This window comes from Ceratotherium simum, chromosome 17 (genome assembly GCF_057802395.1).
Source record: "Ceratotherium simum simum isolate JZ-2026a chromosome 17, ASM5780239v1, whole genome shotgun sequence".
Lineage (NCBI taxonomy): Eukaryota > Metazoa > Chordata > Mammalia > Perissodactyla > Rhinocerotidae > Ceratotherium > Ceratotherium simum.
In genome coordinates this window covers 17,503,897-17,524,239 of record NC_141916.1, presented here as the reverse complement: position 1 = coordinate 17,524,239, position 20,343 = coordinate 17,503,897, and the positions used below count along the sequence as shown (strand labels likewise).

General features: G+C 43.4%; 1 protein-coding gene across 12 annotated transcripts in view; it reads left to right on the top strand.

Annotated features, from left to right (window-relative positions):
- The window catches only part of SCN8A (sodium voltage-gated channel alpha subunit 8), a 178,659-nt gene that overhangs the window by 139,171 nt on the left and 19,145 nt on the right, over positions 1 to 20,343 (top strand). For 7 of the 12 annotated variants that reach the window (XM_087442380.1, XM_087442384.1, XM_087442375.1 and 4 more), the window contains 7 exons: positions 3,890 to 4,063; positions 5,963 to 6,319; positions 8,373 to 8,435; positions 9,143 to 9,613; positions 10,195 to 10,312; positions 10,865 to 11,019; positions 13,938 to 14,111. In XM_087442380.1, the coding sequence (XP_087298506.1) occupies positions 3,890 to 4,063; positions 5,963 to 6,319; positions 8,373 to 8,435; positions 9,143 to 9,613; positions 10,195 to 10,312; positions 10,865 to 11,019; positions 13,938 to 14,111 (1,512 nt within the window). Of the gene's footprint in view, positions 1 to 3,889; positions 4,064 to 5,962; positions 6,320 to 8,372; positions 8,436 to 9,142; positions 9,614 to 10,194; positions 10,313 to 10,864; positions 11,020 to 13,937; positions 14,112 to 19,945; positions 20,069 to 20,343 lie in introns of all 12 variants that reach the window. The other 5 variants (XM_087442383.1, XM_087442378.1, XM_087442381.1 and 2 more) reach the window with 2 other exon arrangements.

The following is a 20,343-nucleotide window of genomic DNA, read 5'->3' as shown; positions in this document are numbered from 1 at the left end:
AAGAGGTGAAAGATCTGTACACCGAAAACTATAAAACATTTCTGAAAGAAATTGAAGAAGACACAAAGAAATGGAAAGATATTCCGTGCTCTTGGATTGGAAGAATTAACATAGTTAAGATGTCCATACTTCCTAAAGCCATCTATAGATTCAATGCAATCCCTATCAAAGTTCCAACAACATTTTTCACAGAAATAGAACAAAGAATCCTAAAATTTATATGGAACAACAAAAGACCCGAATAGCTAAAGGAATCCTGAGAAAAAGAACAAAGCTGGAGGTATCACACTCCCTGATTTCAAAATATACTACAAAGCTGTAGTAACCAAAACAGCATGGTACTGGCACAAAAACAGACACACAGATCAATGGAATAGAATCGAAAGCCCAGAAATAAACCCACACATCTATGGACAGCTAATCTTTGACAAAGGAGCCAAGAACATACAATGGGGAAAAGAAAGTCTCTTCAACAAATGGTGTTGGGAAAACTGGATAGCCATATGCAAAAAAATGAAAGTAGACCCTTACTTTACACCATACACAAAAATTAACTCCAAATGGATTAAAGACTTGAACGTAAGACCTGAAACTGTGAAACTTCTAGAAGAAAACATAGGCAGTACGCTCTTCGACATCAGTCTTAGCAACACCTTTTCAAACACCACGTCTGACCGGGCAAGAGAAACAATAGAAAAAATAAACAAATGGGACTACATCAAACTAAAAAGCTTCTGCACAGCAAAGGAAACCATCAACAAAACGAAAAGACAACCTCACAATTGGGAGAAGATATTTGCAAACCATACTTCTGATAAGGGCTTAATCTCCAAAATATATAAAGAACTCATGCATCTTACCAACAAAAAAACTACCAATCCAATTAAAAAATGGGCAAAAGACCTGAACAGACATTTCTGCAAAGAAGATATACAGATGGCCAACAGACACATGAAAAGATGTTCAAAATCACTAACTATCAGGGAAATGCAAATCAAAACTACAATGAGATATCACCTCACGCCCGTCAGAATGGCTATAATTAACAAGACAGGAAACAACGTGTTGGAGAGGATGTGGAGAGAAGGGAACTCTCATACACTGCTAGTGGGGGTGCAAACTGGTGCAACCACTATGGAAAACAGTATGGAGATTCCTCAAAAAATCAAGGATAGAACTACCATATGATCCAGCTATCCCACTGCTGGGTATTTATCCAAAGAACTTGAAAACACCAATTTGTAAAGGTACATGCACCCCTGTGTTCATTGCAGCGTTATTCACAATAGCCAAGACTTGGAAGCAACCTAAGTGCCCATCAAGGGACGAATGGATAAAGAAGATGTGGTATATATACGCAATGGAATACTACTCAGCCATAAGAAACGATGAAATCCAGCCATTTGTGACATCATGGATGGACATTGAGGGTATAATGCAAAGTGAAATAAGTCAGAGGGAGAAGGTCAAATACCGTATGATTTCCTTCATTAAGTAGTAGATAATAACAACAATAAACAAACACATAGGGACAGAGATTGGATTGGTGGTTACCAGAGGGGAAGGGGGGAGGGAGGAGGGTGAAAGGGATAATTCGGTACATGTGTGTGGTGATGGGTTGTAATTAGTATTTTGGTGGTGAACATGATGTAATCTATGCAGAAATAGAAGTACAATGATGTACACCTGAAATTTTTACAATGTTATAAACCAATGTTACTGCAATAAACAAAAAATTTTAAAAATAAATAAATAAATAAATAAAAAAGAAAAGGGAGGTCCTCGTGCCCCATAAAAGGGTCTTGGGCACCCCAGGGATCCTCAACTACACTTCGAGAACTGTTGTATTAGAACATAAATTCTTAGGTGAGTATTTGATGATATTTACAAGAGTGACATTTATGTACAGTTGTCGATCCGCTGCTTGTAAATCTTTTTTCTCCTCCTCAAGAAGCATGTCACAGTGCAAATAAGAGTGGCATCTCAGGGATAACCTTAAATCTACTCTTCTCCATTTTTAAAAAAGCAATTCCTTTATACAACCAATAGTTGTATTTATTTCCACCCAAACCCCAAGTGATGGCAGCACGCTAGGTGTTGAAGAGGACACGGTGGCTGGCCTCTGTCACAGGCGTTCCTACCAGGCGTCTGGGGGCCATTCATCCCATTGAAAGGCAGCACCACATAACTGTGTCTTTGTTGGTTTTCTCTTGGGAACCAGAGTTCCCACAGCATAGATATTCCATGGTCAAGCAGCGAATGCTTATTACTGAGCACTTCCTGTGTGTTCACCAGGAACCAACGGGACAGCAAAGTCAGTGTCTACTTAGTGTGCATTAAGCAGGCCAACTTTCTATGTAGAGAAACCTTTGATGGGTTTATGCTAAGTGTAAAATGTATGTCAGGAATTGATTAGCTGCGCCTACTTCCCTGACCTCACTTAGAGTGATCTGTGGGTGCTTAGCTTGCACTATGAACTTTCATTTTGCTTAACTGGATCTCTTCGGGGATTATTTTCTTTCAATTTTAGAATATTGCATCTTCAGTTTAGAAAAATGGGAAACCATAGAAAAGGATATGGACACTAAAACCTCAGCCCACTTATCCATTTTGATGAATTTCCATCAAGTCATTCTGTTTTGTTATTGCTGTACATAAATTCAGTATATTTCCAAACAGCGTCTGTAATCTAAGTTTTCACTATTTTTAATTCTGTCCTCAGACCTTATCTTCAAAGTTTTACTTTAACTCCTTCGTATGTAAACTTGGTAACCAGGTGGTTACAAGTACTAATTTATTATGAGTTTTAAATCTATTGCATATGAAGTCCTCTCCTCTAAAACATAATATTCCGTGAGAGTCTGATGTTGGTGGTTAGCCTAGAATGAGGATGTCAGTCTTGTCAAAACTGGCGTTTGTGGGATTTTACTTTCTTACTGCCCATTCTGTTACTAAGGCCTGTGGGATACAGAAGGCACTGGGAAAGACAAGGTGCCCCGAAAGACAGAAAAGTGGGAGCCAGGTAACAGGGAAGAAGTCATTCTTGTCCCCAGTAAGCTCCAAATCTAAAACAATTATTACACCATTGATTATCATATTGAAAAAATTGAGAGGAAGCACTAGAGTCTCCAACAGTAAGAAAATTTTGTGAGGATATATTCACCCAATAGAATTTTATACAAGCAATAAAAGTGGGAATTAGGAAGACTGTGTAGCAACATGGGTAGAGTCATGATAAGTGAAAAATAAGACCCAAGATATTATGTACTCTATAACTTTACAACTCTGTCAAAATATATGTGCATTTGAAAAAACCCAGAAAGGGAGAACATAAAAATGATGGTTGTGTGCAAGGTGGTGAGACTACAGATGTTTTTTCCTGGGTTTGGCACACTTTTAGCCATGTTCTGTTGCTTTTATGATTTAAATTAAGAAACTCTGCAGCGTATGTCTAAGTTTAATAAGACATATAAGATCACATCAGGAATAAAGCTGTATTTTTCTAGTATAGTTATAACACGAGTGATTTTTTTTTTCTAGGCAAACATCCCAATCATACACATTCAAATGACTGCTGCCCCTTTAGAGGGAGCTACCTGTGTGGTATTCCCATTGCTTAGAATAATTTTTTAACTGCATTCTTGAACAATGTTGTTCTGGCAACAAAGATGGGAACACTGGGGCTGAGTGCTTCATTCAAGAGAAAAATAAGACTTGCCTGCATCATGTGGAGGGGTCATGGGACCTCCAGGTGTTGGTGTCCTCAGGTGCAGGATGTAAGGAAGGCTGGCCTTGGGGCTTCTTGGACATGTTGTATTCGAAGATAATGATAAAGGCATTCTCTTTCTATTGTTTTTTTTTTTCTTACCCCCTGCCTTCCTCTCTTTAGGTGTTCACTGGAATTTTCACAGCAGAAATGTTCCTGAAGCTCATAGCCATGGATCCCTACTATTATTTCCAAGAAGGTTGGAACATTTTTGACGGATTTATTGTCTCCCTCAGTTTAATGGAACTGAGTCTAGCAGACGTGGAGGGGCTTTCGGTGCTGCGATCTTTCCGATTGGTATTCCACATTTCTCCCATTTCTTTTTCATTTCCTATCTTGCAGCTACTAGAAAGTTTTGCATAAGTTAATGTGATGATTAAAAAAATCCTTAGCTATATTCTACTCCCAATTCCAGTTGGCTATTTATTGGCTTAGCTACTAAAATCTTAACAACTTTTCTGCTAAATACCTAATATAGAAGTTAGTTTTTAAAATCAGTCAACAAACAGAAATCAATTTTAGGAAGTTCCTCAAAAAATAATGGTTAAAAGATGAAGAAGGACTCCCAGGTGCTATTCTGAGGTCTAATTTGGATTTGCTAGTGGGCCTATTTCCTTATCTGAACATCTCCCTGAAATGTGGCAAGAATTGCTCCTTGTTCAAAGATGGTTCTCCTCACTTCTTCTATCATGGTGACCCCTTCCCAAAAATGAGAGCAAAGTAATGTTTTTAAAAGTTATATTGAAATTAGTTGTCGAACGTTGGCTTTGTTTTCCATATCATTAGCTAAGAAGGATTTTTTAATTAATGTATTTGTGGAAGTTAGTGTTTAAATTACTAAAATGACTCTGCAAGAATAGTTAACGATATCCTCGGAAAACCTTCCCATAAGCATAGGTGTAAGTGAGGTCTGGTTAAGTCCCTTGAGCAGCTGAGTCATCTTGGGGGTGTCCCACCCAAAGCATCAGAACTGGCGTAGGTTTTTCTCTCCGGATTGGGAAACTACCTGAACACTTGCAACTGCAAGGATTAAACGTTTTTTCATCAGGATATTCAACATATCTAAGAAAGAGAATTAGAATAGAGTGAAACTGTTTGTAAAACAGAGCTCTTAGTCCAAGTTGCAAATAACATCTGCCAAGTTTCTGGAACCTCTGCTTCCTAGTGTTTGGTTAGGATCCAGCCCACAGTAGACCTTTTGAGAATAGTTCTATTATCTAGAAGATGAGAAGAAGGATTAAGAAATAGAAGCCCTAGCACTAATGTTCTTAATACATTAAAAGCCAGTCAGGAAGGGAAAAAATATGAGTGACCCAGATACATGCACAGAGCAACACCTGCTAATCTTGAACTCTCAGATAAGAATCATGTTTTCAATAGGACAAGAATGTTCAGATCAGTGCTGTTGCCTTCTGCCAGAATTCCTATGACGTCGTATGTTGGTTGTTAAATTATGACATCTGAGTACAATCTCATTATTGTCATTCCCTTATGGGCTTTATGCATTGTAATTCTTGGGCTTTTAGCCAAGACCTTGTAATCGTTCATTACAGAATATGGAAATTTCATCATTGACAGATACCAGAAGTTCTGTCCTCTGAATTAATATTGGTATAGTCCCTTTTCATAAAATGTTTGGTTTGATATATGTGGAACTGCCTCTGCTTGGAAGTTATGCTTGTCCTCTAGGTTATTCCAAGCATATCACAAAGTTTCATATCAGCCATTGATTATTTATTGGCAAGCAAAAAGAGATACTTGGAATTTTTAAATGCTTGCTTTTTTAAGGAGACAGATGATTTATTTTCACTCTCCTTACCATACTGATCTTTTGGTTCACTACCAATCACATTTTCCTTGATATGTCCCTTGAGAAGTCAAGGGAAACTCAATAGGAAAAGGATATGTTTGTGTATGGGTTTTTAAAAAGTAGATTGACCCAGGGACTAATACGGGGGACTGGAGGCAGTATTCTTCGTTCCTAGCTCTAAATGTTTCACTTACTGTGAAACTAACCAGTTTTCCCTTATCTGTGCCTCAGTTTCTCCCATTTTGGTCTAGGATACTGTTAGAAAGTCCTGGGAATTTCCCGAGGGTGCTCAGTAAATTTAAGCTGATTTTACTAATGTTCTATGTTTTATTTTAAGAAAACGGATTGAGTATCATTTGGTTTTTGTTTGGGTTTTTTTCCCTTAGCTCCGAGTCTTCAAATTAGCCAAATCTTGGCCCACCCTGAACATGCTGATCAAGATTATTGGAAATTCAGTGGGTGCCCTGGGCAACCTGACCCTGGTGCTGGCCATTATTGTCTTCATCTTTGCCGTGGTGGGGATGCAACTCTTTGGAAAGAGCTACAAAGAGTGTGTCTGCAAGATCAACCAGGACTGTGAACTCCCTCGCTGGCACATGCATGACTTTTTTCATTCCTTCCTCATTGTCTTTCGAGTGTTGTGCGGGGAGTGGATCGAGACCATGTGGGACTGCATGGAGGTGGCAGGCCAGGCCATGTGCCTCATTGTCTTCATGATGGTCATGGTTATTGGCAACTTGGTGGTTAGTACTGACTTGTAGATCTTTTTGTTCTTTGCCCTGAACATCTTACCCTTTACCCAGACACCCAAACTCCTTAGTCCTTCTACTACCTTCCATATCTGTGTAGGTTTTTCTTCTTTCTTGGCCCAAGAACCCTAAGGTACAAATGAAGGAAAGGAGATGGCTATTTACAGAGGCCTACTGAGTCATGAGCCCCACACCTGTCCACCCTTTTTCATAGTTATGGAAACAAAACTCAGCAAAGTTAAGTGACACAGCTGGTAAATGTCAGGGCTTTTATCAGATCCTAGAATTCAGAGCCTATGCTGTTTCTCCTACAAAAGTTTCCTTCATCTAATCAAGAATTTCTCAACCTTGACACTATTGACATTTTGGGCTACATAATTCTTTGTTGTGGGACTGTCTTGTGCTTTGTAGGATATTTAACAGCTTCCCTGGCCTCTACCCTTTACTGGCCAGTAGTGACTCCCACTCCAAGTTGTGACAACCAAAAATGTCTCCAGACATTGCCGACTGTCTCCTAGCGGGCAAAATTGCCCTCCATTGAGAACCACTGTAAACCATCTTAGGGTTTTATCTAATTGGTGTAAATGACAAATCACTTTCTTGCTTTACTCTGATCTGCACACCTGCTATCTTCTGCCTCTGTATATAGAACATTCACTAACAGAGATTTCAACACCTTGTTTCTCAAAGTGTGATCTGAGGACTAGAAGCAAGGAGATCACTTGAGAGTGTGTTAGAAATGCAGAATCTTAGGCCCCTCCCCTGAATTACTGAATCAGAATCTGCATCTTGAACAAGATCCCCAGGTGATTAATATGCACACTAGGGTTTGAGAAGTATCCTTCTTTCAGATCAAGCCAAATCCCACTTGTAAGTGTAGAGTAACGAGGGCTGGAAGAAGGCAAACTCAGATGATCTCTTGTAAGCTCATCTATATTAGTTCTCCTCCTTTTTCTGCCGTAGAGAAACATGCCAGTAGAGGGTTCCTATTCACCAGCCTCTGAACCAGCCATGGCCCACCAGCCGTGGCCGCCCTATTCTTTCATTAGACCTATAAAAATAGACACTGTAATGTTTCTTTAATCCCTCCCATTCTCCATTCCCAACCACCTTTCCCTCAGTCCTAATCCCTCTAGTCTTTCCTCTCCTTCAGTGAATACAGCTATTGCTACTACTGGTATGCAGTGTGATCAACATCTCCCAGCCCTGACCTTGCCCCCTGTCTCCAGTCCCCTATTCTCAGTTGTCTCGAGGACATCTCCTCACGACTGTCTACAGATACCTGAACACATGACAAAATCAAATATTGTTTCTGCTTCTGATGACCCCTTTCCAGGTTCCCCTTTGCTCAGTCTTTCTGCCCATCTAGTCTCTAGGAATCTGTAACTGTAAGTCTCTTCTCTCCACTCTTTTCTCTCCACTCCTGGTAAACATCTGATGTCTTTCATATGTCTTTCTTCAGAGTATTTCTGTACATACATCTTTCTTCATAGTATTTCAAAGATCTGCTCCTTCCTTTCCATTCCTTTAAGCCATCCCTGCATCACAGTCACCCAAATTGCACTCGTTAAAAAGGCCAAGTCCCAGGCCCTACACCAGATCTCCTGAATCATAATCTTTCAGGTGATGCCAAGGAAATGTGTATTTTTAACAAGCATCCCACCCCGGGAGATTCTTATGCATGCTAAAGTTTGAGATTATTATAGCCTAACCCAGACTTTTATCAGCTCATGCAAGTAACAGCCTCCTAACTCCTGATCCCCCCTCTTTGTGTAGCTAGTAGGAATGACTTTGTCAAATCTCTCTCATCATCTGTGACTCCTTTACTCAAGAACCAGTAGTGGATCCAATTAAATAAAATTCAAATCCCTCAGCCTGGCCTTCAAAGCCCTCTCCAACTCACCCTCATTTTACCAACCATATTCCTTTGTAATCCTATAAATGGCCCAGATAAGCCAAATACATATAGTTCATGTATTGTTTCCATCCCTCCCACTCTGCACATGCTATGAACTCCACCTAAAATGTATGCCTTACTCTTCTTCAGAAGTGTGACAAAGTAAGGGCCAAGTGTAAATCAAGAAGTGAACACCTCTCCCACTTTTCAAAAGTAAGTCTTAATAAAAATAAATAAATTAATCTTAATACCCAATGTGGTAAAATAAGAAATTAAAACAAAAAAATAAATAAATAAATACAGCTTGTATCTGATGGCTTGACACTTAGATGTACAACAAAACACAAAGGTTACCATCACTGTCTTGCTAAAGCTATTTTATTTTGGTAAATGCTAGGAAGACTTAAAATAAGATGACATGAAATGTATTTCAGTTCTGCCTTCTTGATTTGTTGTATGAAAGTGTGACTCTCCAAGCCTAATTTTTTTCTAACATGGGTCCTCTAAGACATCTACTGCTCACAAACACATGACATCCATGCACTTTTCGATCCTCCCCAATAATCCATATCCACCTTTTTGTTTTTATTTTTGGAGAATTTTCTTCCCAAATGAGTACAGCCTTTGCTTTTTCTTATTGTAAGAAGAGTAATATATTTTGGGTACACATATAAGTATGTAAAACTATAAAAGAACCAAGAAAAGAGGTGCTAAACTCCTTATATTACAACCAAAATCAAACAACATGTCTACCTAGGGACCTGAGCGTTTAAAACACTCTGTGGGCCACACAGAGCACAGTACAAACTCTGAGTCTGTTACATAGGTCTGTGGGCTTCCTGTTTACATCCAGTTTAGTGGGTAGCTTACCTAATACCAGTCTGTATTCACTCTCTTTTTTCCTAATGCTCCTGGTACAGGTGCTGAACCTATTTCTGGCCTTGCTCCTGAGCTCCTTCAGTGCAGACAATCTGGCAGCCACAGACGATGATGGGGAAATGAACAACCTACAAATCTCAGTAATCCGTATCAAGAAGGGTGTGGCTTGGATCAAACTGAAAGTGCGTGCCTTCATGCAGGCCCACTTGAAGCAGCGTGAGGCCGATGAGGTGAAACCTTTGGACGAGCTGTATGAAAAGAAGGCCAACTGCATCGCCAACCACACTGGTGCGGACATCCACCGGAATGGTGACTTCCAGAAGAATGGCAATGGCACCACCAGTGGCATTGGCAGCAGCGTGGAGAAGTACATCATTGATGAGGACCACATGTCCTTCATCAACAATCCCAACCTGACCGTGCGGGTGCCCATTGCTGTAGGCGAGTCTGATTTTGAGAACCTCAACACAGAGGACGTTAGCAGCGAGTCGGATCCTGAAGGCAGCAAAGATGTAAGATCCCAGCCTAGAAATCAGCCTTGATCCTGTGTGAGAACAAACAGGGCTCTGTCAGCCCCAGGGATTGGTTTAGCGGTAGGCTTGGTAGAGAGGTTCTGGAATAGCCAACTCACTTTGCGAACCAACGCTGCCCCCCCCCCACCTGCATTGCCATTCTAGGCATTCACTAGATGACCTAGATTCCTAAGATGTTCCTTGATCTATCTCCATTGCTCCTGGGTCACCTGGGTCAGAGGCTGGAGTAAACCCTCAAGTGCTTCCCTGCAGTTAATCTGTCTGAGCTGCATCCCTGAGACCAACCTGTAGCCACATTTTGTTTAGGGTGGGTCACTATCATCTGTGAGTGCATTTTAATATTATGCTCCATCCTGACAAGTTTTGAGGGCCTTGTGCTAATTGCTTGCCCATCATGAGTTAGATGATGATAAGTTTGTAATAAGAATTGTACAGAAGAATTATAGCTGGTACGTCATCCATACCAGAGGTAGAGTGGTCAATGGAGAGTGGACGTGTTCCTACAGAGTTGTTTGATTTCCTACAGAGTTGTTTGATCTCCCTTTTCCTTGTATATCTAGAAACTGGATGACACTAGCTCCTCTGAAGGAAGCACCATCGATATCAAACCGGAAGTAGAAGAAGTCCCTGTGGAACAGCCTGAGGAATACTTGGATCCAGACGCCTGCTTCACGGAAGGTGGAAGGGGGGGGAAGGAGAGGGGTGGGCACATGGCACTTGCATGGCTCACAGGTTTCTGCCAGGGTCAGTGGTTGGAGGGGAGAGGGTGCTCAGTGGCTATCTCCAAGAACTTTGTTCCCACCTCATCATTTTGTGGGAAGTTGATAATTATTTTCCGTCTTCGATTCTTACCTATAACAAGTTTCTATTCTCAAACTTTTCTTTGTCCATTTTCTCTTGACGTCAGCCCAAAAACTTCCATTAGAAAGGCCTATTCTGTCACGGCTGTGTCTGCCTCCTGACCACCTTTGTCTCCTCCCTCTCACTGCTTCTTTATAGGACATCTTCCCAACTCCAGAGGGCCTTGCCCTGGTAGCCTTGCAGCATAGCCTCAGCCCTGCCACCCTACATTTCTGAGTCAGACATTCTGATTCAGCCTCTGTCCTCCCAGCTGTGTGGTGGGGCGGCACTTGGTAGGGCCTGGGAAATGGCCCACCTCTCCTGGGAGAGAGGGCAGGTCTGGGCAGGGCACGGTCCCACAGTCTGACCTGCCTCTCCCGCTGGTGCCAGGTTGTGTCCAGCGATTCAAGTGCTGCCAGGTCAACATTGAAGAAGGGCTAGGCAAGTCATGGTGGATCCTGCGGAAAACCTGCTTCCTCATCGTGGAGCACAATTGGTTTGAGACCTTCATCATCTTCATGATTCTGCTCAGCAGTGGCGCCCTGGTGAGATCCAGGGGAGAGTGTGATGAGGGATTGGCTGGGGAAGGGTTTATAGGAACTAGTGAAAAAGGGTGGATGGGGCCCAAGCCCACTTTCTCTGAGAGCACAGGCTGGCTGTGGACCCAAGGGTAACGGTCTGTTAAAGTGCTTTGGGTCGGTGTTTTGAGCCTTTGGGATTAGAATCCACACTGGTCCACATCCTGATCTTTAGATGCAGCATGATCCCTTTCAAGCCTAAGACCCCCTTTTCATCAGGATGAGACTACAAACTACCAAGTGTCTCAACTGCTTGGTTTTCCCCATTCTAAGCTACATCCTAAAGTGGACTTCTCTTTTTCACCTAATACCCAGATCTCTTGTTCTTTACTTTTCAGTTGCCCGAGATAGGAAGGAGGTGGTGTTCCTCTACCCACTGTCCCCTCACTCCCCGCTGGGTTTGGAGCACCGTGGCTTTAGCAAACATTTAGAGAGTCAGAGCTCTGGTACAAAGGTTATTTATATTCATGTGGTTGTAAGTGCCTATCATTAATCAGTGAGGCACACGGGGCACTGAACACACAGGCTCTTCCCTTGCTAGGACTAATCATCTTGGCATTTGCTTTCATTTTTAGTGGGATTATAACTGAGGAGATGTAGACAGGGTCTGGTGTGAGGGAGCTCTTTCCTAGTTGGGTAGATTTGAGGACAGCAGGGACTAGAGACACTACACATTTTCCTTCCTTTAGTTAAGGGAAAGGTGAAGAATGCAGAAGTTTGAAATGTTTTTAAAGAAGGTGGGCACATTCTTGTAAGTGTGGAATCAAAGCTTAATCTGGAAGCAAAAAATAACAAGGAAGAAACCCCAAATTCGATGTTAACGATCCCGCCAGTGACTTGAGACGTTTCGCTGACCTGTGAGGTAGGAGAATAAGAGAAACTGAGACGGGTAAAGAAGAGCCCAAGGATGAAGAGGGCCAGGGGAAGTCAGGGGCAGGTTTATGCAGAAAAGCAGGACTAAAGCAGGAGGCAAAAAAAGATGGCTTGGTAGCCTTGAGTGAAGGGGAGCCAGACTGCTCTGCCTGCCCTTGGGTCATTGATTGCATGAACGGGCGTTCACGCAGTGCTTCCTGAGGCACTGAGGAGGCAGCCAGGTTGACAGCATGGCCTCTGCCCTTCAGAACAGGGAGGATCAGACTCGGGCCAGCGATTGGAGAAAAGTGTTTTATTATTGTTGTCAGCGTTATTCTTCAAATCTAGTAAACAAAAACCTAAAAATAACAGAGAACGTGTGTCCCATCTTTGATTCTTCTCTTTCCCATCTCCACAAAAAAGAATAAAAGCAGCAGTGAAACAGAAGTTTTGAACTTTCTTTACTTTGACCTTTGACCATTTTTATTTATCATAGAGGATACAGGGGATACTTGGCTCTGTACATAAAGACCTTGTTCGTAGTAACCATGAGAATTAAGAATAGCAAAGTGAAGCCACAGCTAAAATATCAAAGAAAAGACTAGAATGTGGTTCTGGTGAGACCTCGGAGGGAGAGGATTAGAGCCCCAGTGGCATAAAGATCGGTGTTAGGCATCTCACATATGTTGGGTTATAGAATGGGTTTCTACAAGTGGAGGTAAGGAGAAACTTGACATGGAAGCTGTTGCTATTTTCATTGAGCAGCGGAGATTTATTTGTACCAAGACCCTGAGAAGGAATGTGGACCCATGACCTCTGTCCCCACTACCCAGGGATGAAACTGGAGTACCTGTTGTCCATGTGCCTCCATTTTGGAAGATGAGTCTGCAGACAGCCCAATTTTGTCCTTCCTTCTGGAGCTGTTCAAAGCAGGCACCTCCATTGCAGGGAGGACATGACAGGGACTTTTTTCCACCTCCAGTTTTTTTTTCACACTTTAGGAATTCCCTCCTCTTAGCACCAGGCTTGTACAGTCTACCACTCTGAACATGGGAATGTTCATACCTTTTTATCAGGGAATTACCTCATTCAGGAATTACAGAGAAAGGAAGTAGTACTAACATTTTCTTGATCTGAGTGTCTCCCAGCCCTGTAACTCTCCAGTTGTATCTGTGGTGTCAGGGGCTGAAAGGGGAAAAGATTTTGTAATATAAACGTATATAGTGTTAGCAAGGACTTGGAGAAGTTGGAACCCTTATATACTGCTGGTAGGAATGTAAAATGGTGCAACCACTTTGGAAAACGGTTTGGCAGTTCCTCAGAAAATTAAACATAGAGTTACCATATGATCCAACAATTCCACTGCTAGGTATATACCCTAGAGAAATGAAAACATGTCCACGTAAAAACTGGTACACAAATGTTCATAGCAGTTTTATTCACAATAGCCAAAAAGTGAAGACAACACAGCTATCCATTAACTGATGAAGGGTAAATAAAATGTGGTATCACCATACATTGGAATATTATTCATCAATAAAAAGAAATGAAGTACTGATGTTTGCTGCCCCGTGGACGAATTTTGAAAATACTATGCTAAATTAAAGAAGCCAGTCACAAAGGACCACATATTGTATGATTCTGGATATATGAAATGTCCAGAATAGACAAATCTGAGATAGAAAGTAGATTAGAGGTTGCCTAGGAGTAGGGGGAGGTACGGAGGCTAGAAAGTGTGGGCTTTACTTTTAGGGTAATGAAAATATTCTAAAATTGATTGTGGTGCTAGATGCCCGACTCTGAATGTGCTAAAAGCTATTGAAGTGTACACTTTAAATAGCTGAATTACATGGTATGTGAATTAATCTCAATAAAACCGTTTCTCAGAAAAGCCGTGTGTAGCCAGGGAGTAAAGTGGAAGAGACAGGAAGTTGACGACAGGCCACCCCGGGGGTGGCTACCAGGGTCGGCAGTGCTTCTGATGTTGCTTGTTTACCTGTAGACGCTACCGACAGCCGCTGCCTCTCTTTCAGGCCTTCGAGGACATCTACATTGAGCAGAGAAAGACCATTCGCACCATCCTGGAATACGCTGACAAAGTCTTTACCTACATCTTCATCCTGGAGATGCTGCTCAAGTGGACAGCCTACGGCTTCGTCAAGTTCTTCACTAATGCCTGGTGCTGGCTGGACTTCCTCATTGTGGCTGTACGTGTCCTGCTTTCTATTTCTCACCCCTTCTAGTAGGAAAACAAAACCAGGGGTTTTTCTTCCTCTGATGGCTGGAATTGCCCGGGGCCCAGGGTATAAGATGAGGAGTAGATGTAGGTCTGGGTAAAGTTCCCTTCTGGGCAGTCTGATCTTAACTTTGGGAAGGGGAGCTCTGAAGTCCCCGCCTCTGCTCCAAGGACTAACCAGCCAGCTCTTTACTTTGGTGGTTTGGCTTAGAAGAGTCAGAGATTGGGAATGGGAAGTGGAATCATTGACATCAAAGCCCCTTGTTCTTAGGCTGGGACCAGGAAGGTTCTTGCCCCAGACCAGCAGGATATCCTCTTTCTGCTGCCAGGAGAGGGGTGAGAGGATGAGCTGGGTGCTGCTGGGATGCAGGTGGGGGGATCTAGGAAGACTCTACTGCTGACCGTTCCCATGGACACTTCCATCCAACTCAAGTCTTCATATGAACAAGTCAGCCTATCGGGGAGGGAAAGTTCACACCAAAACAAAACCTCTTCTTCCCACACATTGCCATTTCTACAGTGATGATCAAACTTAAGAAATCCTTTTTTCCTCCAGGTTCCAAGACCATCTCCAAGGCGTGGTGGCCATTACCTCCTGGGTTATTTTTCAGGTGGAAGCTGCATCGTCTGTAACTGTTTCTCACTTCACCAGTGCTTGTTCCTCGTTGGCTTTTCTCATCGTGATGATTGTCTCCTATTCTGTGTAATAACTAAAGCCTTTTCCTTCCAACCAAACCAGCATTTGAAAGGGTGAAGGGGAATTTGCAGTACCGGGGCCTGTGGAGAATCACTTCCTGCTGAGGGCCAAGAAGTGCCAAGAAGTGGAGTGTTTGGAGGCTGGCTCGGTCGTTGAGAATATAGGTCTTGTGGGCTGTATGGTGAACTGCCTGTGGAGTGCCTCTAGGTCTAGAAGACAGCAGCGTGGAAATCTCGCTCTCAGATGGCAGGAGCCCAGCACTCTGCCCCAGCCACGATCTCTGCTCTGTAAATGCATTCCTTTCCCAACACGGTGTCTGCAACTCCCGTGGGTGATGACTCCTTCCAAGAGCTGTCACCATGCTCCCATTGGCATTCCCCATTTCAGAAAGCGAGCCTTTGGGAGGATGCCTAAATGAGGTGAGGAGGTCACCCTCTGCCCTTAAAGTGAACCAAATGGGTCCTGCCCCAGAGGGTGCCAGCACGAGACCCTCCTAGCAGGAGGTGTCAGCACTCCCTCCAGCAGCTGTTGATGCCCCTGCTGGGGGAGGGGCCTCCACTTCTCAGACGGAGACTTGAGCTCTGAGAATTAAGGAACGGGCTTAGGATAAGGCCCAGAGAACTAAGTGGCACTGGGCCAGCTCTCTTTCTACAGAACAGGGAAGTGCCACAGGGTCATCATTTCACTATAATTCCTCAGGACCACTTAGAGACAGGTGGGACGCCCATGGGAGTCCTAAAAGCCCTTCATCTTCTGGACCTTCCCAGAACTCAAACAGATACATCTACCACCACACTCCCAGCAGCCTCGGGAGCTGTGATTGAAACAAATCTTCCCCACCGTGACTTTTGCCTGCACTGTCCACCTAACCTGAACCACTCTCTTCCTCTTCTCTCTGGGGTGAGCAAACGCAGAATTCAAGGATATCGATCAGGTATCTCACATTCCTCTGGTACCCAAATAAGTCGCTAAAAGCCTTAGCAATCCTGCACATCACTATTTATTTAGCAAGTATTTTTATCACTTTTTATACTAGGTGGCAGGAAAATAAAAAGCATGAGACGGGCATGTAGCCGACTGACAATAATCCGTAAATGCCTGTAGCTTTTGGGAGTTGCTGGATTCTTACATTGCCGTGGGGCCTGACAGTGGCTCCTGAGAACCCCTCTGCACCAGTTCTTAGTAAACAAATGTAAATCAAATACCATTCTCTGTGTAGAATTGTCCCAGAAGCCACAGAGAGTCACAGGGACAGGCAGGCATGGTCCCGGCCCTGGAGAGCTTACACTAGCTTAAAGGGGCACTTGGGCCTGACACCAGGCTTGTGGTAATCCAGCATTCTGGGAACAAGGCTCTCCCAGGACCCTCGCTTCTGTTGACTTCTCTCAGACAAAACAGTGCATTTAGTCTTCACATATCAAATGTTTATCAAGCACCCACAGCACGCAAAGCCTCCTGCCAGGTGTTGTGGGGGATACCGAGAGTAGAAGACATGGGCGCTTCTCTCTCAGGGCCTGAAAAGATGAGACGCATGTACAAATAACCACAGCGTGAAGCAGAGTGTATAAGTGGGGGCAGCCCCAGTCCGTACTATGGCTGCACTGGTTGCCACCTTTGAGTTGTGGATGGAGAATAAGGCTTAGACTGACACCTGGACAGCTGGAACTGTCAGAGTTTTCACTGTCCTTTTGGGTAAAATGTCTAGCTCCCTTGGCATTTTAGAACTTCCAGCAGGTATAATTTTAGGTCCTAGTATAGCACCATCTCTGAGAGACTCTCTTCTCCCATTTCATCCGCCGGGGGCGTGACGTCTGAATCTGTATTCATCACCATGTTTGTTTCTCTAATGGGTCTTCATTCTTCCTTGTTGCCCCTTAAAGCCGTTAAGAGTACTTTTTAGAATCAGGGGGATAATCCCGACATCTTCTAAGGTTAATTCAATTTATGAGCCTTGTGAGTTCCCAGAGACAACATTTTGTTCTGCTCAGGTCCTTGGCTGCCCTGGAGATATTGTCCTGTGAAAGAATTTTGTCACCTTTTCCCCAGGGAAATTCGCCCCATCATATCTGAAGGTTAGCCAGCATATCAGTTCCAGGGATGGAACTTCAGAGACCACTCACCTTATCCGGAATTCAGACTACTGAAAACATTCTGTTTGAAAATATTCACATCATTTTCAGCGTCACTCAGTGTCTCTCCCTTTCCTTCCCTGCCTGCAACCATAGAAACTATGAATTTTGACTTCTCTTTGACTCCTTTTTCTTTTTCAGATTTGATTCTTTCCTTTTTTTTTCTTTTTTTTTGTGAGGAAGATCAGCCCTGAGCTAACATCCATGCCAATCCTCCTCTTTTTTTGCTGAGGAATACCGGCTCTGAGCTAACATCTATTGCCAATCCTCCTCCTTTTTTTCCCTTTTTCTTCCCAAAGCCCCAGTAGATAGTTGTATGTCATAGTTGCACATCCTTCTAGTTGCTGTATGTGGGACTCAGCCTCAGCATGGCCGGAGAAGCAGTGCATCGGTGTGCGCCTGGGATCCGAACCCGGGCCACCAGTAACAGAGCGCGCGCACTTAACCGCTAAGCCACGGGGCCGGCCCCATGATTCTTTCCTTAGGCAATGTTCTGATTATCTCCAGTGAGAGTTTAACATGGAGACTCAGAGGATTATAAGAAAGCCCTCAGCTGCTGAGGAATAATCCAGATAGGACCCTTACTGATCTGTCTTAGGAGATCTTGGCCAGATTGATCAGTTGAGCAGCAGAATATTTCTCAGCAACATTTAGAGCCAACCCCTGGATTGGCATCTGTACCTCCTCCACCCTTCTGCCCACCGTAGACCTATTTGTTATCAGATAAATCACTCCCGCCCAAAGAGCTGGGGTCTTCTTACCTTGTATGGGGCCTATAGCCACTCAAAACTTCGTTTTTTGCATCTTTACCTGGCATAGTTTCACAGGACAAAGCTGACTCGGGTATCTTGAACTCAGATGCTTGGTTGGGATGGGATAGCTTCCTTCAGATGGATCTATTAAGATCTCGCTAAGAATCTGGCAGTTTTAGATTATTTGTGGTTAAGAGTTGGCTGCACTTGGCAATAGTAGGCAAAAGACACCTCCTTGTAGATTCTTATTGATAATGATGGATGGAGGGAGAATGATTGATTGGTGCTATTGTGTTCTAGATAAGACTTTTGAGCCCTTGTTTTAGGCAGAAATTGAACTCTGAACCATCTACCCTCCAAAGAACATGGGTCACCTAATGGGGCAGCATTTAATCCCAGATCTGCTTTGGATACTACCTAGGCCTCCAGAGAAGATACCTACGCTGATGGATTATGAGTACAAGCATAGGTTCACACCCCTTTTTAAAACTGAAACCTTTGAGCCTGCTCATCCCTGACCCTCACTAGGTCATTGACCCCCTGCTTCTACCCCCTCCCAGTCCTGCTGGTTAATTATAAATGTCTTCATTTAAAAAAAAAAAAGTGTTGTACAGTTCAGAGATACAGAATCAAAGAATTAAAGCTCTAAGATAGAGATAAAAAGCAACAAATGAAACTAAGTTGTGGACTGTTTCTTTTTTCCTCCTCTAAATTTGCTTTAAAGTATCATCAATTTAGGCTAAGCAGATCTGTAACCACCACTTCCCAATAGAGGGAATTTAAGAATTGTTGATGGGAACATCTGAACCTATCCCAGAATTTGTAGTGCGATATAAGAGAAGGACTGCTCTAAGGAAGCCAGAGCCCAAACATTCTAGGATTTGATCAACTAAAGGTGTTTTCAGGTCTGGTGCCGCTTGAAGAGCTCCGGATCTCCCTTGGGTCAGGCCCAGACAGCTGTAGGTAGGTAGTATCCAGCGTTAAGGGAGCATTACGGTAACTGCTCTGAGAGCTCTCGTAGAACAAGGTGAGTTTGCCTCTGGAAGAGCAGGAAAGCATTAGACCATGACTCTAGGCCTGGAGACCTGCAGACTTCGCCCCAGTATGGCGGTGTATTCAACTCTGGATTGTTCAGATGCTGACAATCCTCTACTGGGATATTGTCCTCTAACCTGCCAGTGGGGGAGCTGATCTGTCCCTGGAGAAAGAGCACTGACCTGGGAACCAGGACTCCTGGCTCCAGAACTGCCGAGGTGACACTGAGCAAATTCTTGTGTGTGGGTCTCAATTTCTTCATCTGTAAAATTAAAAAAAAAAAAATTCCTCCAAGAATCCTTCCAGCTATTATTCTAATATGAGAGTAATAGAAGATTGTCCTGGAAATGACAGATCGGAGGCCACTTCATTTAGGGCTGTTCTGGAGAGAAAGAATGGGAATTATGAGGAAAAGCATGCATTCAGTTGTCCAGACCCACCCAAGTTCTCACGGCCGTGAAGGAGTCATGGTCATAGTGGGAAGTGAGAGAGAAAAGAGTTACCTAAGTGAGTTCTCATGGAGCCAAAATTCTGAAAGAAGTTTCTTCATTGGGTTCTTTCTTTCTTGGGAACTGCAAAGTCAGCTGAGGTTCTTGCTGAATATGTTTCCTCTGTTAATGTAACTCATCAGATTCTCAAACAAATGGTTTCTTGTCAACCAGGAGTAAGAGAGCTTGTCCCTCTTGGAAACCCATGGTGAATGAGCTGAGGAGGGGCAGCCTGTGTGGAGTGTGTGAATTTATCTGTATTCTTTTCCATAGGTACCATTAAATTTGTCTGGCTTAATTTAATGGGAACTTCGGGGACCTGCAGAGACTATAAAGGGCGAGGGTAAGGTTTTTGTCGTCTGTTCAGGCTCCTCTCCTTCCAAAGGAACTTCCTCATTCTCTCCCTCTCCCTTCAGCCTCTTCCCTTTTCCAACTTGTGTGTATGTTCTGCCACCTTCTCTCGATTTTCTCTTCCCTTTGTGTTTTTTCTTCTGCCTCTCTCACTACCTTTCCTTCCAGGTCGTTTGAGTCCAAGTTGAAGTAGGCAGCTGGTGGTACCCACTTCCTCTACTCGGGGTGGGGGGGCCCCATCTGTATAATCAGTGCTAGGGGCCTTATTCTAACACTCTGGAACCTCTGTTTTCTTTTTGTTTGTTTGTTTGTTTCCTTTTTTGTTTTTGTTTTTCTCTTCTGTTTCCGTGTAGGTCTCTTTAGTCAGCCTTATAGCTAATGCCCTGGGCTACTCGGAACTAGGTGCCATAAAGTCCCTTAGGACCCTAAGAGCTTTGAGACCCTTAAGAGCCTTATCACGATTTGAAGGGATGAGGGTAAGATACTAAGAGCAGCTGATCCTTCTGCATGCCAGTGGAAACTGTTTAAGCATGCTAGAACTGATCACATGGTGGAAAGATCATTCCAACACGAAGTGTGTGATGCAGCTGCTGATTTTGATCCTCCACTGTCTCCCCCGCACCTGCCCCGTGCGAAGGGGAGTTGCATCAAGCTGCCTCATCACATTAATATTGGCCCCACACCCAACAATATGCCATCGCAGAACATGTGAACATTGGCTATTCTCATTTGGCCTGGCTTACCTGTAGCA